This window comes from Hypomesus nipponensis, chromosome 15, assembly GCF_054491055.1.
Source record: "Hypomesus nipponensis isolate SF chromosome 15, ASM5449105v1, whole genome shotgun sequence".
NCBI classification, from domain to species: domain Eukaryota; kingdom Metazoa; phylum Chordata; class Actinopteri; order Osmeriformes; family Osmeridae; genus Hypomesus; species Hypomesus nipponensis.
Genome location: NC_140375.1, coordinates 7,445,832 through 7,469,582, shown reverse-complemented (window position 1 = coordinate 7,469,582; position 23,751 = coordinate 7,445,832). Strand labels below are relative to the sequence as shown.

The following is a 23,751-nucleotide window of genomic DNA, read 5'->3' as shown; positions in this document are numbered from 1 at the left end:
CTAAGATGCAATAGGAGGCGCGTCTATTTATCCATAATCTCCTGCTTTACGCGCGCGTCTCCACCCGGTCCCCAGGCTCTCTCTCTCTCTCTCTCTCTCTCTCTCTCTCTCTCTCTCTCTCTCTCTCTCTCTCTCTCTCTCTCTCTCTCTCTCTCTCTCTCTCTCTCTCTCTCTCTCTCTCCCTCCCTCCCTTCCTCCCTCCCTCCCTCCCTCCCTCCCTCCCTCTCTCCCTCCCTCCCTCTCTCTCTCTCTCTCTCTCTCTCTCTCTCTCTCTCTCTCTCTCTCTCTCTCTCTCTCTCTCTCTCTCTCTCTCTCTCTCTCTCTCTCTGTGTCTGTGTCTGTGTCTGTGTCTGTGTCTGTCTCTCTCTCTCTCTCTCTTTTTCAGTTCCCAGCGGCAGCTTGCCTAGTCTTAGCCCTGATGGTGACTATGTGTGGATGGTCTGTGAAGGGGCTTCGCTTCTCATGCTGGAAGAAGCAATAGTGACGTATTTGTATAAAAAGTTTGGCTATTAGGAGAAGACCCTCACCATGCATTGATGACATGATGTATTCACTACAGTCGACACCAGTAAATGATCTTGGAGTCTGTTGGCACTTGATTTTTTACTTTTATTCATTCATACCCATGATTTTTATTCAGTTATATTGCAATTCAAGGAGTGTTGTTTGGATCGATATACAGACTTCCACAAAGCTACTTTACGCTACGACACGGGCCTAACCACATGAGAGCCGCAGAGGCAGTAGCCTATGCCTGCACTATGTTCATTAGTCTACAGCCAACCCAGTCTCAACACCAGCATATCTTAAAAGAACCACAGACTGGATATGTGTTTGGGAAAGAACAGATGTGAAGAGTTTAAGAATCATAAATGGTCTGCGTTGGCTGTTAGAACAGAGGAGAAAGGCACAAAAACTCTTTGACCCTTCCTGCCCCCCCCCAATCACACACCCCTTCCCCAACAAGGTGAACATCATAGTAGCTATAGGTCCACTGCAAGATTGACATACCACCAGAAAATACCAAAACTGGAATCAAAACAACCCAGAGTATGCAACGCAGAGTTTCAGTGCATTAACATTTATGGGATCAAGTGAATTGTATGGAACAGCACACATACTGTACATCCACTGATTCTGGGAGGTACAGCACAAAACAGGAACAGACACACACAAAAAAGTTCACCCTCCTCTCCTCCATCTATCCAGCTGTCCATCTTTACTGTCCACCCCTCTCTCCCTCCATCAGGGGGAGGAAGCAGGTTGCCAGTGGGCTTCTTGGACACAGGATACCTCTCCATGGGAGAGGAAGTGACATCACGGCCTCTCTTGCTGTGAAAGGGTTGCAGATTGAGTGGGATAATTCAGTCTATCTCTTTCACTCTTTCACTCTTTCTTTCTCCCTCCCTCTCTCATTCACTCAATCTGTGTTTACATCTCTGTCTCTCTCCCCCTCACCTGTGTCTTTCTGTAGAGCCAAGACACCAGGCTGGACACCTTGGTGTACACTCCGGGCTGGCTCCTCTGCCCGCACCCCGCTCCCCAGCTCGTCACTCCCACCAGGTACCAGCGACTGTCATCGGCTTGGCACACCAGCGGCCCGCCACTGTCGCCCTGGGAAACCAGAGGAGAGCATGAGAGTAGTTGGAACACTGGGAGAACGTCAACGTTTTTGACCAATGATCACTATCATCGGCCAGAGGAACTTTGCTATGGATCCATATTACAGTTTTCCGCACACCCTTGTCAAAAGGTAGAGCACAGAGGCTAAAAGTTGATTGACCATCAGATTGAAAGAGAGACATGAAGAGACCCTACCTGGCAAGAATCTCGACCACCTTTCAGGTCTCCCGCACACATCATGTTGGTAGACACAGTACCAGCATAGATCATGGAGCTGTTACACACACGCGAGTCTATGAGTTCCACCTGGACGCCCATCAGAGTCCTGGAGCCACTCGCTGTGGGGGGTGGGGGGGAGGGGGGTGGGGGGAGGGGGGTGGGTTTGGTTTGTTAGATCATTAATTCATGCAGTCATGGATGGATTAAATAATCAGCATCTCCTGTCTCCTTCCACCCCAACCTCCCTGCCCCTTCCCCCTCCTCCCTTCTCCTTGCCCCTTATCTCCCCTCCTCCTTGTGCCTCCCAGCTGTCTGCTACCTGCTCCTTCTGATGTGGTACCGAAGCCAGTGGTCCAGCAGTTGCTCCCTTGGGGAAACATCTGGTCGAAGGCTGGCAGGCAGGCGGGTTGGACAACACCTAAATACCACACACACACACATACACACACGCATACCCGCACAAACACACACACACACAGTCCCAATTAAGACGTCCACATTAGATTATTGTTCAGATGGCGGACTCTCCACAGACACAGAAGAAACAGACACCAAAGAGACATGAAGATGACATTCACAGCCTCAATATGACCAGGGTATCCTCTCTTTTCCTATCCTCTTTCCTCATCTCCTTTCTTCTCCTCCCCTATTCTCTCTTCTCCTCTCCTCTCTCCTCCTCTCCTCTCTTCTCCTCTCTTATCCTCTCCACTCCTGTCCTCTATCCTCTCCTCTCTTCTCCTCCCCTATCCTTTCTCCTCCTCTCCTCTCCCCTCTCCTCCTCTGGTCTCTCCTCATCTCCTCTCTTCTTCTCCCTTCTCCTCTCTCCTCCTCTCCTCTCTCCCCCTCTCCTCCTCTATCCTCTCCAGACTCACCAGTGAAGGTGACTGGAGCAGTGAGTTTGAGGAGGGCGATGTCCTGGTCATTGGTCTTGTTGTTGTAGTTCTCATTCACTAAGATCTGCTCCACATAGTAGGGGAGGGGCAGCCGGTCCTGGGAAACAGTCCCTCCATACACATGCCAGTTACTGGCCACCAGAGTAGAGGGGGTGGACCTGAGCAGGGAACAGAATGGAGGACAGCCAGTTAACTCTCTAACCAAGAATTCAGCTCAGAATGCTGGTATTGTAAATAAATATAAGCAGATCTATGTGAGGTATTTATGGATATGTACTGGATATATAGTTCCTCTTGCATAGAAAGAGAGATAGAGATAATAAAAAAAAAAGAAGAAGATGGAGATCTCATGTTATAAAACAGCCATTTTATCTGAACCTCCATGACAACTGACCAAGGGAAGCAGTGAGCGGCGGTGATGACGAAGTCAGGAGAGATGAGCACGCCTCCGCAGATGTGAGTGCCCCTGTACTGCAGGGACAGCTGCCAGGGCCACTGGCCCGGCTGGGAAACTGCGCCCCCTATGATCCTATTGGTGGACTGCTGTCGGCCGCAGTCTGGATGAAAGGAGAGGAGAGAAGCAGGCTTGTGGAATTCTGTTTGGTGATGTCTATAGTGTGTGTGTGCGTGCGTGCGTGTGTGACTCCTCACCCACACACTGTAGGGACACAGTCTTGTCATCTGGGCAGGTTTTGCTATGTCAACAAAAATATTAGTTTATTGTCAGTATGCAAATTATTTAACAATATGAATTAATTGATTGATTGAATGAATACATGACTACTTAGTTGATTATTTTACTGTTTTGTTCATTCATTTACTTATTTATTCATTTAATAATTTACTCATCAATCAATCAAGAAGTACATTCATTCAGTCTTAAATGGTGTCTGACCTGATGTTGACCAGCCCCTGTATGGGCAGGGCTGACCTTTTGCACAGAGTCAGAGATGTAGACTGCTGGGAACTCACTGGCTTAGTGCCAGAAGCACTGGGTGGAGACACACACAAACACACACACACACACACACACACACACACACACACAGGCGTGTTTAGACTCTGGGCAAGATAAACAACACCAGAATCCAATCCCCCTCACTCAGATAACCAAGAGAGGACCAACGTGAATTTGTCTGATGACACACACAAGTGTACTCATAGACCAGTGCACACACACACATAGAGGAGAACCTGTAATATCTGAATGAGATTGTACTCTAAGGTATTTACATTTTCTACACTGAAATTGTACTTTTACAGAGGTGTACTCTAGTTTGGTTCTGTGGTGTACCAGTGTGGGGTAGGATGTGTGCTGTGTCCACCTTCTGAAGCCCAGCTGGGCACAGGTCTGGTCAGCATAGCTCTGGTCCCAGCCCAGGTAGCAGACTGGGAGGAAGACACCGTCCTCAGACGTGCGGATGTGCAGAGAGCCGTTCTCCCCAAACCTCACTGGTGGAAGGAGGAGAAAGGGGAAGGGAGTAGTGATGTGGGTGAGACAGACAAGACTGGGGCATTCAGACTGACTGTGTCAATTTCTGTGACTCCCCTTGATAACCGTCCGTGTGTGCGAATGTGTAAGTGTGTGTGTGTGGTAGTGTCAGTGCGTGCGAGTGAGTATGCGTGTTTGTGTGTCCGTGTGTGCGAGTGTGTCAGTGTATTTGTGTGTGTGTGTGTCAGCGTGTGCGATTGAGTCAGTGTGTGTGTGTGTCAGTGTGTGCGAGTGTGTGGGTGTCTTTGTGTATGTGTGCGTCAGTGTGCGAGTGCGTGTGATGAATGCTCACCACAGTCGTTTTCGTCAGTTCCCAGCTCGCAGTCTATCTTCGAGTCACACTGGACTGTGGCGTTAGAGCAAGTGTCGTAGATCAACATTTTATCATCATTCTCATGGCTTCCGTCCTCCCCACTCTCATTTTCAGCAGACCCCTTGCCTCCTCCGCCTTCTTCCTCACTGTCACCGTCAATGTGGCCCCCACCAGGAGGTGTGGGACGGCGGGAGCCATAATGCACTGAGAGAGAGAGAGAGAGAGAGAGAGAGAGAGAGAGAGAGAGAGAGAGAGAGAGAGAGAGAGAGAGAGAGAGAGAGAGAGAGAGAGAGAGAGAGAGAGAGAGAGAGAGATAGGAGAAAGGAAAGACAGAGAGAAGTGGAACAAATATGGGAGGGGGAAATGAGAGGGAAAAGTAGAGATGGATGCAGAGAGAGAGGGAGGTCAACAAAAGAAAAAGGCATTTTAGGGAGCAAAACATTTATAAATATGGATGTGGTGAGATGAGACAAGAGCAGGGTTAGGTTTAGAGTAATGTACTGCATGTGTCCGTGTGTGTGCCTGCATGTGTGTGTGTGCATGCCTGTGTGTGTGTGTGTGTGTGCCTGCATGTGTGTGTGTGTGCCTGCATGTGTGTGTGTGTGCCTGCCTGTGTGTGTGTGTGCCTGCATGTGTGTGTGTGTGCCTGCATGTGTGTGTGTGTGCCTGCATGTGTCCGTGTGTGCATGCGTGTGTGTGAGTGTGTGTGTGGTTGCTACCTCCCAGCCAGATGAAGAGACCCAGAAGGGCGAGGAAGAGGATGGTGACCCCAAAAATTGTATATCGTTTGGTCTTGTTGGTGCAGCAGCTCAGCTTTGTACAGCTGTAGAGTCCTTGTGGCTGACATTTGCTGGGTTCTTTGACCGGCAGAGGGGTCACTGCTGGTGCATGCTGGGGGATGTAGTGCGGCTGGCTGGGCGGGACCAACCAGGCAGGGTCCCCAAACACCACCTCCTCGTAGGACTTGAGGGGGGGCTGGGTGTGTACTGCCACAGAGTAGGGGGGCGGGCGCTCGTTCTGGAGGAAAGGGAGGAGGGGGAGAGATGTGTGGAGACGGATGGAAGAATAATTATTTATTCATGCAAATTCTGAGAAAGAGAGATAAACAGATAGTGACAACACAACAAAGGGACCACAAGGGAAATATAGAAGGGGAGAAAGACAGAGACATAGAGAGAGAGAGAGAGAGAGAGAGAGAGAGAGAGAGAGAGAGAGAGACATAGAGAGAGAGAGAGAGAGAGAGAGAGAGAGAGACATAGAGAGAGAGAGAGAGAGAGAGAGAGAGAGAGACATAGAGAGAGAGAGAGAGAGAGAGAGAGAGAGAGAGAGAGAGAGAGACATAGAGAGAGAGAGAGAGAGAGAGAGAGAGAGAGACATAGAGAGAGAGAGAGAGAGAGAGAGAGAGAGAGAGAGAGAGAGAGAGAGAGAGAGAGAGAGAGAGAGAGACATAGAGAGAGAGAGAGAGAGAGAGAGAGACATAGAGAGAGAGAGAGAGAGAGAGAGAGACATAGAGAGAGAGAGAGAGAGAGAGAGAGAGAGACATAGAGAGAGAGAGAGAGAGAGAGAGAGAGAGAGAGAGAGAGAGAGAGAGAGAGAGAGAAAAGTATGTGTCACAAGAGGGAAAGCACAGCAAGAGTTCAAAATAGAAAGAGAGAAAGATAAATCGGATGAGGGGGGGGGGGGAGAGAGGAGGGACACAGAACAACTGCACCATGAGCTCTGAACTATGATACAGCATGTGAACCATGGCATACACTGAGCTGGAACATGCGGTGGGGGTTTTGATAAGACAGCCTTCTCTGCTTCTGTGGGTAACAGGAGCTGGGCATTGTTGCTGTCTGTCTGGCTTTGATGTCTGTGGAAGATACCTAACTACCTCACGGAGCTGACTCTCCCGAGGGCCTCATGGTGGAACTTACTCCCCTATGGGCCTCACGGTGGAGCTGACTCTCCTGAGAGCCTCACAGTGGAGCTGACTCTCCTGAGAGCCTCACGGTGGAGCTCACTCCCCTATGGGCCTCACGGTGGAGCTGACTCTCCTGAGAGCCTCACAGTGGAGCTGACTCTCCTGAGAGCCTCACGGTGGAGCTGACTTCCGTATGGGCCTCACGGTGGAGCTGACTCTCCTGAGAGCCTCACAGTGGAGCTGACTCTCCTGAGAGCCTCACGGTGGAACTGACTCCCCTATGGGCCTGACGGTGGAGCTGAATCTCCTGAGAGCCTCACAGTGGAGTTGACTCTCCTGAGAGCCTCACGGTGGTGCTGACTCCCCTATGGGCCTCACGGTGGAGCTGACTCTCCTGAGAGCCTCACGGTGGAGCTGACTCTCCTGACAGCCTTATGGTGGAGTTGATTCTTCTGTCACATCCTCTGACGAGCACCTCCGTCACTGAGTCTAGACCCCATCTCATGGCAAAAGGCATGCTCAGACACACAGTGTACCCCGTTTCTCTGACCTTCATTTCAAATTTGTTTTGAGACATTGACCCACTCTCTGACTCTCGCTTCATATTTCCTATCCTTTGTTCATCCCTTCATCCCTCCATTCATATAGTCTGCTGTCTGTTGCACTCTTCGGTTCCTCTGATGAGTCAACAGCCATTTCAGATCAGTCAGCTGATCAGGTCACCAGGCCCTACCCCCTCCCTCCCTCCAACCTAAACTCCACTCCCTCCATTGTTGCCAGTAACTGGAATTGGTTGCCATGGGGGGGAAATGGAACGGTGAGGGAGCGCTGCTCGCCGTGGCAACCATGTTGGTCCCCAGCAGTGGAGACAGCCTTCTGGCTGGCAAGCAGCTTGGCAGTGAGCCTGGCAGTTATGACCCACATACACAGACAGGTCAGCCAGGTAGAGTAGAGCTGCACCCTGGAGAGTAGACTGCTGCCTCCAACACTGGCACTCTCCCTGGTGTTATTTTGGTCTCTCAGTTTCCTCTTGATCTCACTCTGTCTCTCTTTTAGTTTTGGGTTTTGTTTTGTTCTGGTCTTCACTGATTTTTCTCGATTTGACTTGACTCTGCTCTAGTCTACTCTGCTCTACTCTACTCTACTCTACTCTACTCTACTCTACTCTGCTCTGCTCTGCTCTGCTCTACTCTACTCTGCTTTGCTCTAGTCTAGTCTAGTCTAGTCTATTCTAGTCTGCTCTGCTCTGCTCTTCTCTAGTCTACTCTACTCTACTCTACTCTACTCTACTCTACTCTACTCTACTCTACTCTACTCTACTCTACTCTACTCTGCTCTGCTCTGCTCTGCTCTGCTCTACTCTACTTTGCTCTAGTCTAGTCTAGTCTAGTCTAGTCTAGTCTAGTCTAGTCTAGTCTAGTCTAGTCTAGTCTAGTCTAGTCTAGTCTAGTCTAGTCTAGTCTAGTCTAGTCTAGTCTAGTCTAGTCTAGTCTAGTCTAGTCTAGTCTAGTCTAGTCTAGTCTAGTCTAGTCTAGTCTAGTCTAGTCTAGTCTGCTCTGCTCTGCTCTGCTCTGCTCTGCTCTGCTCTGCTCTGCTCTGCTCTGCTCTACTCTACTCTACTCTACTCTACTCTGCTCTGCTCTGCTCTGCTCTGCTCTGCTCTGCTCTAGTCTACTCTACTCTACTCTACTCTACTCTGCTCTGCTCTAGTCTACTCGACTCTGCTCTAGTCTAGTCTACTCTACTCTACTCTGCTCTGCTCTGCTCTGCTCTGCTCTGCTCTGCTCTGCTCTAGTCTACTCTACTCTGCTCTGCTCTGCTCTGCTCTGCTCTGCTCTAGTCTACTCTACTCTACTTTGCTCTAGTCTACTCAGTTGTGTTCTTCCCTGGGAAGATGTCATTCTCTAGTCTGGGCCCGCCCTGATGCCAGAGTGATAACTATCTCTACAGTGTGACTATATGACTCAGCAGGTTTTAGAGTGTAAACAAGGAGACTTCATGGTAACTACAACATAAGTTTATCCTGCTAAATTAAACAGTTGTCATTGGAACCATTGCCACTAATAATACTAATACAAAGGATATTAATAATACTAATACTAATTCGAAGGATTATTGAACTTCCTGGGAAACCTGTCTGGCTCGAGACAGAACAGTGTAAGATGAGGAAAACTGAATGTAAAAGAAGAGCACTTGTCTCAAACCAATTGTAAATCCCTCTGTTGTAATGAACTGTGGAAAAAATTAAACAACATTCTTTTCCATCAGTTCCTCATCTCAAAACAAAGCTCCTACATTCTCTACTGTACAAGAGTCTTGATATTAAAACATCCAAAAAAACTACTAAAGGTTCCCCAACCCCTCCTCCCCACTGCCCCCTTTCCCCACACACACCTACACACACATACATGTCCATACAAGGCTCAACTCATCACAATAAAGCCAGTGGAAAAACACAAGCGGCAACACACACAGGGATTGGATCCACAGGTGACACAAACCAGTCTGTCCTTTTCTTTAGGTTGAGATCTCTGGTTGCAGGAAATGTCTACAGGCGCTCAATCTTCAGAATTACCACAATAGCAAAGGTTTGTGAAAGAGGAGGATTATGAGAGCGGAAGGAAGAAGAGGAGAGGAGAGGAGGAGAAGTGGAGAGGAGGAGAGGAAAAGGAAAGAAGGGAGGGGGTTGGAATCCCCAGTAGTCAACTCAAATAAGTTGTCATTGTCTTCTCCAGGATAGCTTTTCACTCTAAACGACAGTTAAATCATCGGATTTAGAAGTTCGAGTAACAACATTACAAAGGTCAGGCTTGAACTATTGTATGGCAACAAAGAAGAAACAAAACAAAAGACCCCCACACCTGACATCGTAAAATTGAGACGTTCGTGAAGTTTACCACAGATTTGATGAGAACTAACAGAACTGAATCGATCCACAATCCATAATTTTGAGTGCTCTAAATAATGTTATCTTTGCCTCAACTCAGTGCTATAGCAACCATCACACACACCTGTGTGCAATTAGGTCAAACACACACACAGGCATACACACACCCACACACAAAGATGTACAGATAGACAGGCTGTAAATCTAGGTGAACTGAAATATAAAGCCTGATTCCACCGAGGATGACAAGGGTATTACTCCCACACTTCCCTCTATACAAGCCAACATGTAAAGCCAAAACACACAACCCAGTTCCCATACATAGAGAGGCAGGAGGCTAAGGACACATGACTTATGTGTCTCTGTCTTGAGCAGGTGTATCCTGAGAACACAGCAAGTGATACGCTGCATGGAGAGCCAAACCCAGGAGAGGTTATGGAAGTAACAGCCATGTGGAGCGCAGCAACATGGCACTCTGCGCGTCACACGCACAAGCAGCTTTTACTGGTACAGCAATAGACAAACAGAGACGTTTGTGGGTGAGAGAAAGAGAGAGAAAGAGAGAGAAAGAGGGAAAGAACCACAGAACTACATTGAACTTTCTGAACTTTTGGAATCATAGCATCTTACGAACGGAAGAGGAGAGAGACTGAGAATAGAGACGAGCGGAGAGGAGAGGACTACTGAGGAGAAGAGGAGCGTAGGAACAGAAGAGAGGAACAGAGAAGAGGGGAAGAGAGGAGCGGAAGGTGGGAGGACCTACCTCTTCATGCTGTGCCATCGGACTCAGCGGGGTGCAGAGAGGAGAGCAGACAGGTGCATTTGAGCGACAGGGGGCGGGGCCAGGGCTTCACATCCTCTTAGTTGGCTCTCTCCCACACATGTGACCAGAGAACACTGACACCTCCCTCAACGCTCCTCCCTCCTTCTGTCTCCTCCACGCTCTGTCACTCCACAGGTAACACTGACCCCTTTCCTGTACTTCCCCCTCTCACCTTCCTTCTCTTCCTCCTTCTCAATGGAGATGGGTGTTTCCTTTGCGATACATTCACACCTGAAAGACTGGTTTGAAGAGAGCAGACACGGAGCAATTGGGTGGGGGTGGGGGTGTTTATGGTTGGTGCAGGGTGTAGTGGGGGTTTCAGGGTTCATATCAGAAACAGATACCAAATACATTTCCGGTCACACTCAATCTAGAGAAATGTTTTTTAACTCAAAGCCTTTTCGATCTGTACTCAAGCCTTGATTGACCCAATCAACATTACCAGCTTTCTTCTACTCTCATTAGAAATACTATTCTGAGAGGGAGACATAGGACGAATACACTTTGATGGTATCAGGGTTGTTTATGCATACACAGCATATTCAGCAAGGCTTTCCAAATTAATATAGCACTACCCCCCCTCCCGTGGCCCCCCACCCCCTGAACTCTTAATCCCCACCACCCCCTTCCTTTACAGTATGATCCTTCTACTGTCTGAATCCTTCACCTCACATACCATCTCAATGCTGAACCCCCACCCCCACCCGCCTCATCCCCTGTCCGGGGTCCTGCCTCATACTTTGATAACCATAAACACTGCAGTCGTAATTAGTGACCACAGCATGACAATGCAATTTGTCTGAATAGAAAATGCTGTGTCATTCAGGGAAAACTTCCTTGTCGAACAATGATTTATTGTGTACGGCAGCATGTCTGAGGGAACAGTACTTTCTTTAAGTGTATGTATGTGTGTCCTTGTAGTGAACTGATGAAGTTTTTTGATAAGTGAGGTACAAAGAATGAGAACGTACAGCATTCCTTCCAGAACAAAGGCTTAGGTTCAACAAAGATACAGGATAAAACACACACAAATACTCAGACACCATTGGTGACCAGGGGCGCCGTAAAGGGGGGGAAAGTTAGGACGATTCTAATAATTGTTTACTCCAAAAAATAGAAAAAAAGAATAGAAATTATCCAAAAATATAAATATATATTTTCTTTTTCATGGGGCCCAGAATTCCTGGCGACTGTCACATTCAGAGAGCAGCTCAATTCAAGAGCTGTTCTAGATCATACAGCTACTGTTCTAGAATCTAGCAACTTTTGGTAATTTATATCATACCATAAAACAGAAGAACTTAAACAAAACCTTCTTTAGGTACATTGTCGATTCCAAAACTTTTTCATGATTTTAATTTATTTTATTATTATTACATTTTTTCTCAGTGTGAACACTGATTTGAGAAAAATATTCTTACTTCGACAATTCAATAATTAGTATGTCTTTAGGAGCTGATCTTTATCTTATTCAACAGGCAGCCCTTTGTTCTTGTAACAAAAATCACATTACAGAGTGGCTGGATCCACTACAAACAAACTGCTTTTTTGGGGCTGATATACTGAAAAAATATTTTCAGCTTGACTTTGGTATGTTCAGAATGCCCTGTCCCTATATGCCACACATGTTTCAATCGTATCAAATTGTATAGTACCTATGTGTTTGTGTACATGTCTACGTGCTTTAGAACGTGAACTGGACAGTTTTTACCAACAGAGGGAGCTGTTGCATGGTTTGTCATGTATCTATCCTCCACATTAAGGCCGGTCCTTCCTATAGGAGACATAGGCCTAGGGCGGCATTAAGAGGGGGGCGGCATGTAGAGCGGGGCGGCATTTTCCCAAGTGCATCCATTAATTAACCCTCCCACACTACCAGCAAAGGGTGCCAACCGCGTCACGTCATATGTCCGTGTTGTGGTTGGGGGGTTGGCACCCCGATTTGCGCTCCCGGGAGAGGGGGGGGGGGGGGTGGTACTGGTGATACATCTTGCCTAGGGCACCAAATGTGCAAGGACTGGTACTGCTCCACATGTCCTACCATCAGAAACAAACCACTTGATTTGTCAGTTTGTCACTGAGGATTCGAAAGAGGGAAGTAAAACCGAAGAGCTGGGAGGGATCCCACTAATAAAAAGGTGGTTTCCCTCTCACACAGAGGTTCTATCTGCTTGCTCAGAAATCTGGACCCTATGATGATCGAAACAGAAATGACAGATGAGACTTTCTGTTAGTACAGAATCCCTTACACAGACTTCCTCATTGTATGTAGGGTAACTGGACAGTGAGGCGTGACATTGGAAAACTCCATCTGCATATTTTTAAGTGAGAAGGATTTGGAATAGGGAGAGAAACCTTTTATTACTGTACTCTGGAGTTCTTTGCAAAACAAGCATGCGGTTGTTTAAACATGCAGAATTACTATAATTCGATGTTCATGGTTTTCTTGTTTTTTTCCATCACTCACACACACAAATAGGAAAGATAGTGCATCACCCCAGGTGTCAGAAAGATAGAGTAGTTTCCCACATCCGTTCACACAAGGTTTGGTACATGAGAGACTGGCTTTTACATCCTGATAAACAACAGACAGACAGGCAGACAGGTAAACTAACAGACAAATAGACAGGCAGAGAGACAGGCAAAAAAGAAAAAAACTTTAGTTGGTTGTAAAAAACAAAAGATAAGTTGTTCCTCATCTCCATATCTATTTCTCTGTACTACTTATTCTGCACTGACTCCAGAACTCGGCTCTACTATTCTGTACGCTCTAGTGAGGAGAACAAGTGAAAAGCAAGTGCAGGGTAAATAAAGGTGACTTTACAGTAAAAATTTAGTCTTTTGGTCTCCTCTCTCTGCTTCTATTTTTGGTTCCCTCCCCTATTCCCTCCACTCTTCCCTTCCCATGCTTTCCTCACACCCTCAGCTGTTACACATCAAGAAGGAGAAAAAGGGAAAGAGAGAGAGACATGAAAAAAAAGGGGTGGAATACTAGAGTCAGAGAGACGAGAGAGAGAGAGAGAGAGAGAGAGAGAGAGAGAGAGAGAGAGAGAGAGAGAGAGAGAGAGAGAGAGAGAGAGAGAGAGAGAGAGAGAGAGAGAAAGAGAAAGAGAAAGAGAGAGAGAGAAACGTATGTGTCACAAGAGGGAAAGCACAGCTCTCACACTCCAACACAGACTGCCGGTGGGGGAAGTGGAAGTAGGGGGGTAGAAATGTCAGCTAAGGTACAAAACCACGATAACTTCCCCTGTCGCTATCAGTCATATATTACCACAGCAGAACGTCAACGCAGAACAGACAAGCTTGAACACAACTCTTCCGCTGCCCTGTTCAGACAGCTGTCTGGATACCGAACAGATGAATGAGGGAGATGATTAACAGGGAGGAGAAACGGAGTAAAGCGCTTTAGGATTAGGAGAGAATGATTATTGTCTAATAAAGGAATTTTGGACCACATCATGGATTGGAGACAGGGGATGTTAATTCTGGGTTTGCTGTTGATCACAGCAAACTGCATATCAGGTATTGACAAACTTCTATTGCTATATTGAGGACATCTCCTGTTTGATCTACGTCATGGTAGGCTGAAGGAATCTCCGGTATTTGTGAATCCTGCTGTATTTGGATTTAGCTGAGAGGAACATCTAAACTATGATTGTTTTCGTCATATTTCAAATGTGTGTCATGCAATTTCTGGCAGCAAAAGGGAGTTCTCTTATTGACTGTTCATCTTATTGTTGATAAACATAGAAATTAAAGATGGGGTTGGCAATTGTGGTAGTATTTACAGTCAAGTAGCTTCAACCACAAGATAAAAGGAGCAGCACTGAGATGTGATTCAATTTCCATCTCCTTATTACATTTTACTAGAACATCCTCCTCACATCCTAAACTCACAGACAAGTTAGAGAAATGTTGTGTGAGTTTTGTAACTCAAAAGTGTTCTAGAAACAGTGATCGAAACAGAAAAAATAGTTGTGTAATACCTATCTGAGGAAACTCTGCTGAGGTCATGTGTGATGGAGTTCCCTTGGGGAAATTCTCTTCACGTACTGCTCTGTTCTGTTGTTCCTGTCAAATGTATTTACAAACAATATTCAAATACTTTCTCTGCAAAGACTCTCAATAGTATATGATTGTAATGCACAATCCCTTATTACTTTGTTAAAGTCAATGTTGAGTAGACTTCAAATTAAATTTAGTTGCAATTGCAATTCACTTTGATTCAATTAGACTCAGTTCAACTAAATGTTGTCAAGTTCAGTTGTATTCTTTCATGTTCTGTTACAGTTTTTCACTTGCTTAAACACAAAACCCCATTCTCTGAACCAAATGTTCAGTGACCCGAGTCTGCTTGTGTGACTGACTGGTGTGTTGTGTCTCTGTGCTCCAGGACAGATGCTGCCTAAACCAGCCAATCTGAGCCTGGTCATGAGGGAGGAGAAGGTGACGCTGACCTGGGACCCTCCTAGAGAGGCGTCCCCAAGGCCTCACTACCGCGTGGAGATGGGAATGTAAGCTTTCCTCACCACAACACACACCCAAACTCATACACCTCCTTCATCTTCATTCCTCACACTACTTTCTTTATCCTCCCATCCAGAAACCATTAAATCATTCTACCTCACTTTCCAGCCATGTGGTCTACCTAAACAACCCCTCTTCCTCCCCCTTAGTTATGGCCATAACATGACAGTGGTGAGTGGCTGTGAGAGGACCCCCCAGACCTCCTGTGACCTGACAAGCCTCATCAAGAACTACACCAAGAAATACAGAGTCAGAGTTGGGCTGGTTACTGAGGCTGCACACTCCATCTGGGCTCAGAAGATGTTCACTCTCAACAGTGAGTGTACAGAGAAGGATGCCTCGTGTCTGAAACAGGCCTCGATCTCAGCCTACAATTGGGCCTTGGTTTTAGACTATCACTATTTATTTTCACTTTCATCTCCTTGTTTTCCTCCTCCTCCTTCACCATCTCCTCCTCCTTCACCATCTCCTCCTCCTTCACCATCTCCTCCTCCTTCACCATCTCGTCCTCCTTCACCATCTCCTCCTCCTTCACCATCTCCTCCTCCTTCACCATCTCGTCCTCCTTCACCATCTCCTCCTCCTTCACCATCTCGTCCTCCTTCACCATCTCCTCCTCCTTCACCATCTCGTCCTCCTTCACCATCTCCTCCTCCTTCACCATCTCGTCCTCCTTCACCATCTCCTCCTCCTTCACCATCTCGTCCTCCTTCACCATCTCCTCCTCCTTCACCATCTCCTCCTCCTTCACCATCTCGTCCTCCTTCACCATCTCCTCCTCCTTCACCATCTCCTCCTCCTTCACCATCTCGTCCTCCTTCACCATCTCCTCCTCCTTCACCATCTCCTCCTCCTTCACCCAGATTTCCTGCTGCCCCCCACCTTCTCGCTGCTGGCCACCTCCTGCTCTGTCATGGTGAAGATCCACAAGAAACCCATTTTCAAGAAGATGTTCAAGTATGGGATGATCTACACTGTGTACCTGCAGGAGACAGGACAGGAGAAGGTGAGAGAGGAGAATGTGGAACGATAAAATGATGGAATGACCGGACTGTGGAATTATAGAATGTCAGGTTTATGGAATAGTGTCACTATGGGATTATGGATCCATGGCCTGTGGGTACTGGTGAAAACTAGTAGCATCTTGTAGATGCTTGTATGGTCTGTGTCCTTCATGTGTTGTGCGTCTGCCAGGTCGTGGTCCAGAGCTTGACCGAAGGGCTGGATGAGGAGGGGGAGGACGCGGTGCTGACATTCCCCTACCTGCATGGGCGGAGCTATTGCGTCAGCGCCACGGTGGAGTCCAGAACGTGTTCCACCATTAGCGAGGCCTCGCCCCAGCAGTGCATCCAGCTGCCCAGTAAGACTGTCTATCTGTCTCACTTTCTTTCTTTCTGTCTGTCTATCTGTCAATCAATCGATCAATAGATCGGTATATATCTCTCACTCTCAATCTGTCTATGAAAGATTTCATCACTCAATATATCAAACACTAAGGTCTTGCAGAACATTTCCCACAGTGATGAAAAATGTGAATTGCTTTGTCAATCAAGTTCTAGAATGACTGATCTCTGCTGTGTCATTCCCCAGAGAATGTCCGGGTCTGGGTCTATCCGTCAGTCCTCTGTGTGGCTGTGGTCCTCTTAGCCCTGGTCCTCACCCTTTGTTGGGTCCTGAGGCGTCCAGAAAAAATGCCTGCAGCACTGGTAAGTCTGTCTGTCTGTGTGTCTGCCTCCCTGTCTGCCTTCTAGTCTGTATATATTCCTGCATATTTATCCATTTTTGACCACCATTAACACAGGTTTTTAACCCGACAAGAAAAGAGCTGTCCTTATACAATTAATAGATTGACCTCTAACCAGTATGTTTCGGTGTGTTTCGTCACAATTTCTGTTCAGCCACATCACTTCCTCTTTCCAAGAACGCTTTCTGATTCATATCGATTTTCATGTTTGTCATCCAACTTATGAAGTCTGTGTCATTATGCTAAGCTATTCTGGGCTACTCTGCTGGTGAGTTTAGTCATGTCAGCTAACTGACTTTTTCCTTCTCTTCTTACTTTTCACCAGACGTCCATTAGGACCGACTGGTTCCCCCTCAGCCTGGCGAGGGAGTCCATGGAGGTGGTCACCAATCAGGGCTGGTTCCTCTCCAGCCCCCGACCGGAGACCATGAGCTGGGGGGGGCTGGGGACCCCGGCCCCGGAGGAGGAGATAGCAGTGGAGAAGAAGGAAAGTAGGACAAGTCTGGACAGCGGAGTCAGCGTGAAGTCCCACTCTGGTGTGAGTGAGGGAGGGAGGGGAGGAGAGAAAAACAGGAGGGAGGGGGAGGACAGTGGCTGTGGGAGCATGGGGGAGGTGGAGAGTATCACCAGCAGCAGGAGTGGGACAGAAGAGACCCCCCTGCAGGACCTCCAGCTGGGTTCCTCTGGAAGTCTGGATGGGGAGGACTGTGGGCTGCTTCCTAGGATCATGCACCTTGCTGGGGATGGATACCGGAGCCAGAGCCCCTGCTCGGTGGACCTCCAGGCCAGCAAAGACAGCTCTAAGCACATCCCTTTTGAAACACAGATAGACATGGCTGAATGTATCACAAGCTATAGACCAGGAAACTGGCAGACAAAAACAGTAATGGCTCACGTTATAACTGGCTACAAGTCTGGACATGTTGCGTGTGTGCATTCAGACACAGGAAACTACAGAGTGCAGGAGGAGCACCAGATCGCCCCTACATGTTTGTCAACCTCCCAGAGACAGTGGCTAACCTGCGAGACGGGCAAGGTGTTAACTGGGCAACAGAGGAACACTCCCCTTCCCATGGAGACGGTGGCAAACTTCGAGGACTCTGTGCTGATGCCACATGCCCCCCAGCAGGCCATCCACCTGGGGGAGTCCTTCCCTCTCTTGACAGCTCTGTCAGAGCTCCCCCCTTTGGATGGAGGACTGAACTGCAATGCCGACATGACGACATTCATCTCTCTGTGTAATGTTGAACTGACCTCAGGCTGACATGTTGCACTAAGTTTTGTCAAGTGTTTGTGCCCAGGCAATATGCTGCAAATCAAAGTTTTGATGTAAGCACTGTGAAAGTGAAGAAGATTCAGCTCCTAAGTGAAAAGCATTTCCATGTAAACTGACTGAATTGTGTGAGGCCCTCTTCAACAGATGTGTCTTGCCACTGTAGTTTGCTTGCCATATCAGGAAGTAGGCTTCAGTTACTACTTTGTGTGAGGCAGGAAGTGGTTTGATCCACGGTTGGTGGCAGCAGATGTGAGATGATACAGGCAAGTTGTTAGACAACTGTTTAATTGGTGGCCATTTGGGGAAGGGGGTTAGAAAAACTGAAATATTTCACCAGTAATGAAACCTAAATGAAAGGATAACGACAAAAAAAAATGTGGGGGGTTGGTGCCTGTTATGGAAACTGACACACCCTCCTTGCCTGCTTGAGATTTAGTGGTCTAAACAGTTCCAACAAGAGCGAGGGATTAACATAGGCATCTGCGAAAGATGAATGATCAAGCGTAGAGCGCAATTGTGGGTTGGCTGTGGGGATACGTGCGTCAGTAAAGGTCACACCGTTTATATTTTTCACACATACAGAATCATATAGAGCAAACGACAAACGTTTTACACAAACAGCACCCCCAGCACAACTCCTACAGCTCTACTGCCAAATGATAACGTCTCTTGTAAAACATTGACAAAACCTACCCCCAGTTACCGTGTCCTTCATTAACATACTGAAAGAAACAGATTTCACACTGGTTTATCCTGAGACCCCCGGGATCGGCTCTCAGACTCGGGATGAGAAAGCACAACCTACGGGTTGGGAGCTGTGACCAGTAGCACTTTACCATGACTGAAACCTGTCAACAGTGTACTGCTATAGATAGGGAGACAGTGGGGGGGGGGACACAAATAATGTAGGTCATTTTAGTGACGCTGTGTTCTCTCAGTCCAAATCTCACTTCCTCCTTCTAGTTATTTTTTGACTGACGGAAACTACAGACAGCTTGTGTCCTGGAGTTCCCAGTAGAACACACAGACAGTTAGGAGTTCCCTTATCATGGTTATTTATTAATATAATATGTTATTTATTCAGAATGTTTCTGTAAGTGAAGTGGGGAAGAGTCCCTGTGATTAAAGTGCTTAAAAATTGTGTCCCTCTGAAACATGTGTGTGTGTGTGTTAGAGAGGTTGTGTGTTTTATTTAAGGAGTTTTATGTGTTTCTCTGCTGTGTGTGGGAGACTTCTTGAATGGTAACTAAATGACCCTGATAAACCATGAGTGAAGAACCACAACACCGGGACATACAAACACACTCACACAAGCACACACACACGCACACACACAGGCACACAAACACAGACACACAAACACACACACCCCTCTCCCCTCTTAACACACAATAGTGTAGTATTGTCATATGATATGGGACTCCCATATGCAAAGATGGGACCATGGGGGGAAAGTGAAGCTTAATCACTAAGTTCCTTTTTCTGCTTCAGCTTGTCAGTGGAACCTCAGGTGCAGGTCAAGGTCACCATTCAGGAACAAAGAAACACTCAAAAACTCAACAAAGCAAACGAACAACCTCAAACATTGTTATTGTTAATTATTCCAAACTCTCTAAACACTCCATCCTGGTAGCAATCAGTGAATCAGTAAATACAATATAGGTTTTTTTAACTTTTCAGTTATTTACATTTGTATAAGGAAAGTAAATTGAGACCGGGGTTTCTCTGATAACCAACACATTAACTTCAAACGCCTGATAAATCTTTGTAGTGCAAACATGGATTTGTAGAACAGGACCTCAAATTCCACAAAGGGGATCACATGACCTACCTGGTGATGGCCCGGGCTGGTAGCATGCCTGGTCTGTTTGTGGCCTCCATCTACCAGCTGAGTGGGAGTGCGTCAGCACTGCATGAAGTCTGTCCCAGCGTGCAGCTGCTGGTCTGACAAATAGGGGAAGCTCATTTTTGGCCTATATACATTTTCCATGTATTTTGCTAGTTCACTGGCTAGTTGAATTAGGTTCAACTGAAACAAGGAATGTGGTGTAAAATTGTATGAAATGTATGATGAAAATTGGCTAGCAATTCCGCAAAGCAAATACCAAGAAATAGATTGCAGTAGTTTGTCTTTCAACTACAGTTGCAAAATCCGCGATGGGATTGAGTTTGAATAGCTTTGGCGACCTTTTGTCAATCAAAAAGAAGTGTTGTCTTTCGACAGACCCTCAAATGATCACGCAGAAGCCCGGCGTCCAAACCAGCCCACTCCTCCATTCAGCCCCAGAGAAGCTGAGCGTCCGTGGGTGGGACATAATCGCATAATTCATCCAATGACCGTATTCGAAGCACTATTTTTCGGAAGAAAAAAAACTGTTCAAAGCATCTCTATTGAAGACGATGGAAGCTGGGCTTCAACAGGGAAATGCACTGTGACGCTACGGGAATGTATGAGAAGAATAATCTGTCAGTCGACCTGCTAATATGTAGCTGATTCTGAACAAACTCGTCTTCGATATGAACGTTTTCTAACGCATTTAAAATGTTAACACAATAGTAAATATTTGACCATTAATTTTGAGCAATTTTAGGGCATTCTTTAAGAAATCGCCTCTGGAGTGCGTGTATGCGTTTGGAAGAGAGAGAGGTGAGCCACTATTTACATTTACTCCATGTGATTTTTCTTAAATGCGATGCATTTCATTTTGAAATTCATTGCAGACGTATGTGCGGAAGAGAGAGAGGTGAGACAGCTATTTTTGTACCATCTACAAGGCTGAAACTCCCCATGGCCATCTTGTCCCCATGGGGTTGACACCCACATGCTCACACCCACCCACACATGAACATGTGTTTCTCACACACACACACACACACACACACACATCTTACTCTCAACCACTCAAACACACCCACATAAATATGCATTTTCATCTCCACGCACGCAATGCATTGCATTTCAGATAAATCGAGGGAGATTCTGTCAGATATCCCCAGACTGCAGGAATACCTGGTTAGTGACTAAGGTCACCACGTCAAGAGCAACATCCGTCCCAGGGGGAGTTCCATGGAACCAGAACATTCTGAGAAAGAAGAGGCCCAGTCCAGAAACACCACTGAAAACAGAACACACTCGCGATATCTTCCGTGACTGGTCAGGTTCAAGAACCGCAACTCCTACAGTTACGGTTAGCTGCCTTGGTCGCGATTACAATATTCACCATCCCAGTTTCCTCTGAACACTGTCGAAATCATAAGATACACATGACTGTAGTGTCAAACATGGAAATTGTATGATTTGATGCTTCCTTTCAAATGATAAGTCGGCGTTGTGTTTCCTGAATAAAGAAATGAGAACCCAGCTGTTTGGAGATTACTTTATTTTGGGTTACATGTTGTCAAAGTAAATAATGTTACAGGCATAATAGTGTTACAGGCACAATTATGTTGCAGCCACCCTTGATTCTCTTACACTTTCTCTCTTCAATCTTACACAATTCAGTCATCATGATAAAAATATAGTGCATTTCGATATTACATTATTCTTATCTACTATCTTATCTCTTGTTTACTTATCAGAAGGCCCAGCACACCTCCTACACACAAACACATCCACTAGGTCTTCAGCACATCTTCCTCCTGACCACTTGACATCTGCAGCACTTGACTGACTGGCTCTTTCTTTGAGCTGACTAATAGATTTTAAACACATTCTGCACATTGAATGTCAGTCTGTATGTGAGAAAGGGAAGAAAGAAAGAAAGAAAGAAAGAAAGAAAGAAAGAAAGAGAGCAAAAGGGAGGGGGACAGTCGGTATCAGCATCCACACACTGCACATTTAAAAAACTATTATTAAAATAGTTAGTCACAAACAGTTCTTTGAAACTCTGCTTCCTTGTTTACTTTCCTTGTCTGCTTTGTTTCTGCTGCAAACAGGGACAGGCCCCAGAGGGGAAAGACCTGGAGAATAATCGACATATCATTGGATTACAATCTGCCTTTTAAATTTCGACCAGTAGTTCAAAGAAAACACACCTACACTTTTGACTGGTACTGTAAATGCTATGAAAAACACTGGTCTTTATCGCGCTATAGGACACACGCATACACACAAACACACACAATCGCACATGATGTCAGCACTTGCATAGATAGGGAACACACGTGTATGAGCATGTGTGTGTGTGTGTTTGTCTATGTTTACCACAAAATCACACCTTCAGTTGGGATTTCTTGTCAAACCCACAGTTTCATCCAGATATGACAATGTGACAGAAAAACAAATTATGTTTATTCATTTAAATGGTCAAGACATTATTAGGATCATGGTGGTAATATAAAAACACTACCTTAGCTGTTTTATTCACTCACTCACACTCATTCACTCTGTCTCTCTCTCTGTATATCTCTTGTTCTCTCTCTCTTTATATGCGCTGGCGAGAAGGGGAGTGAGTCATAATTCATGTGGTTTATATGAACTGAGAATGAGTGGAATTTGAAAGAAAGAGCAGACGAGAGCATGCAGAAACACAAACAGACAAGATACAGAATTTAAAGAAATACACGGAAAGATCAAGAATGCCAATGCTTGAGTTTAACTCTAAAAGTCCATATCTGTTACTGTGTGTTGGTCTGACTCTGCTTGATGATGCTGCTGATTGAGAAAGGAGGTGGAGACTTCTTTAGGCCCACTTTCCTGTAGGTGACATACATTCATACATAACCAAAGGCCCAGATAAAGAGATCGACAGACACACAGAATGCAGAGCACAGCATTAATACAAAAACATCGCTAACACAACATACAATGAACCACTCACAAGGAAAAACAAGGATTTGCATTGATCCATTCTGCGTTCATTAATAAAATACACTCACGTGAGCACTTTGTCTTTCAACGATGGTTCTGAAAAGGAAGTGAAGGAAAAGAGAAAATAGGACATGAAGACAGCAATGTAAATATATACAGAGGACACACCTACATTTATACATCATACTGTACCTTTTTTCTTACACTTCTTGCAGCCGTTCTTGAAGCTGATCTTGCAGGCATTCTTGCAGCAGAGTTGAACGATGCCAATGGTGAAGAGGATGGCAAGGAAGGTGAACCCCACGGCGATGCCCACGGCCTCTGAGTTTACTCTGCTCCCTGCAGTGCCACACAGAGATGGCATGGGGGTCAGAGGCCACAAAGAGAGGGTTGGGGTAAGGGTCACACGTAAGGGAGAGGAGGGATTGGGTCATAGGTCATGCAGTAGGGGAGAGAACAGTAGGGTCATAGGTCACATGGTAAGGGAGTGAATGGTAGGGTAGGGTTATACTACAGTTAGACTAAATTATACACATAGTCAGATAGGGTTGTTTCATCACATCACTTCATCATCCCCCGCCATCAACAATGCCAGATGGGAGAGAAGCTCTGGTACAATCTGCTTCCTGTGTCTTCATGCCTCACACACACGCCTGGCTAGCTAGCTATGTTTACTCTCTCACTCCCTTCTAGCTGATGGTGGCAATATTTCCCTTAGCATGTTGATAAGTGTTTAGCAGATTAGCTGTTTATCAGACATCCTAGACATCTGTTAGCTTAACAAATGAATCTATAGGATTCTGTCAGGAGAAAATGTGATGCCTGTTAGATTCGGCCCACTTCTGTCCCAATAAGGTAAATGGCAATAAAAACGAAAACGGTGACTGTTATTGAGTCCTCAAGGCTGTGAGGAAGCTAAACAGCAGGAGGATACACTTCCTGCTCGTACAGAAAATATGGAGCTGACCACACAACACACAGTGACCTATAGTAAAAACAGCTGACACTTTAGTCACACTAGGCCTGCGAATGTCAGATCTCTTCCTCTACCAAAGCGTCTCACCAGAACTGCCCATGCCTCGTCCAGTTGTTTGCTTTTGCTCGTTTCTCCTCCTTCTCTGCTTCTTCGCTTTCGAGCGATGCTCTGTGTCAATCCCTCAGTCCGTGTCCTCAGTCATAACCCCTGTCTTCAGCTGATAGCTACCGAGACCATCCACAGCACTGTACCTTAACTCTCT

The 23,751-nt window shown here is 46.3% G+C and overlaps 3 protein-coding genes across 3 annotated transcripts; 1 reads left to right on the top strand and 2 right to left on the bottom strand.

Moving 5' to 3' along the window:
• Window positions 1-588: 588 nt before the first annotated feature.
• tmprss13a (transmembrane serine protease 13a) lies at window positions 589-6,369 on the bottom strand. Its single transcript, XM_084674721.1, has 12 exons — window positions 6,295-6,369; window positions 5,260-5,557; window positions 4,520-4,744; window positions 4,061-4,187; window positions 3,631-3,726; window positions 3,387-3,430; window positions 3,130-3,292; window positions 2,715-2,893; window positions 2,162-2,260; window positions 1,819-1,961; window positions 1,459-1,614; window positions 589-1,332 (listed from the first exon to the last, which is right to left on the bottom strand). The coding sequence occupies exons 1-12, from the start codon at window positions 6,367-6,369 to the stop codon at window positions 1,318-1,320; spliced, it is 1,620 nt and encodes a 539-aa protein (XP_084530847.1). The 3' UTR covers window positions 589-1,317.
• Window positions 6,370-7,244: 875 nt separating this feature from the next.
• Window positions 7,245-18,829, top strand: il10ra (interleukin 10 receptor, alpha). The gene is made up of 7 exons (XM_084674720.1): window positions 7,245-7,344; window positions 14,550-14,670; window positions 14,833-14,999; window positions 15,547-15,689; window positions 15,878-16,043; window positions 16,274-16,389; window positions 16,753-18,829. The coding sequence occupies exons 1-7, from the start codon at window positions 7,245-7,247 to the stop codon at window positions 17,689-17,691; spliced, it is 1,752 nt and encodes a 583-aa protein (XP_084530846.1). The 3' UTR covers window positions 17,692-18,829.
• A 2,237-nt stretch (window positions 18,830-21,066) lies between these two features.
• Window positions 21,067-23,751, bottom strand: LOC146257244 (uncharacterized). The gene is made up of 5 exons (XM_084674914.1): window positions 23,577-23,751; window positions 22,706-22,852; window positions 22,582-22,609; window positions 22,325-22,399; window positions 21,067-21,663 (listed from the first exon to the last, which is right to left on the bottom strand). Exons 1-5 carry the CDS (start codon window positions 23,587-23,589, stop codon window positions 21,603-21,605), a joined length of 324 nt encoding a protein of 107 aa, XP_084531040.1. The 5' UTR covers window positions 23,590-23,751; the 3' UTR covers window positions 21,067-21,602.

Excerpts from the sequence above, each read along its gene's own strand:
- tmprss13a (XM_084674721.1), bottom strand. The coding sequence starts at position 6,369 with ATGCCCAGCTCCTGTTACCCACAGAAGCAGAGAAGGCTGTCTTATCAA. Across the intron at positions 3,293-3,386 it reads TGTGTCCCTACAGTGTGTGG|ACTGCGGCCGACAGCAGTCC; the intron begins GTGAGGAGTCAC and ends CCTTTCATCCAG. Across the intron at positions 2,894-3,129 it reads GCCGCTCACTGCTTCCCTTG|GTCCACCCCCTCTACTCTGG; the intron begins GTCAGTTGTCAT and ends TTCCCTGCTCAG.
- il10ra (XM_084674720.1), top strand. The coding sequence starts at position 7,245 with ATGGGGGGGAAATGGAACGGTGAGGGAGCGCTGCTCGCCGTGGCAACC. Across the intron at positions 15,690-15,877 it reads AGGAGACAGGACAGGAGAAG|GTCGTGGTCCAGAGCTTGAC; the intron begins GTGAGAGAGGAG and ends TGCGTCTGCCAG. Across the intron at positions 16,390-16,752 it reads AAAAAATGCCTGCAGCACTG|ACGTCCATTAGGACCGACTG; the intron begins GTAAGTCTGTCT and ends ACTTTTCACCAG.
- LOC146257244 (XM_084674914.1), bottom strand. Across the intron at positions 22,610-22,705 it reads CAAGAAGTGTAAGAAAAAAG|AACCATCGTTGAAAGACAAA; the intron begins GTACAGTATGAT and ends CTTCCTTTTCAG. Across the intron at positions 22,400-22,581 it reads TTGAAAGACAAAGTGCTCAC|GAAAGTGGGCCTAAAGAAGT; the intron begins GTGAGTGTATTT and ends TGTCACCTACAG.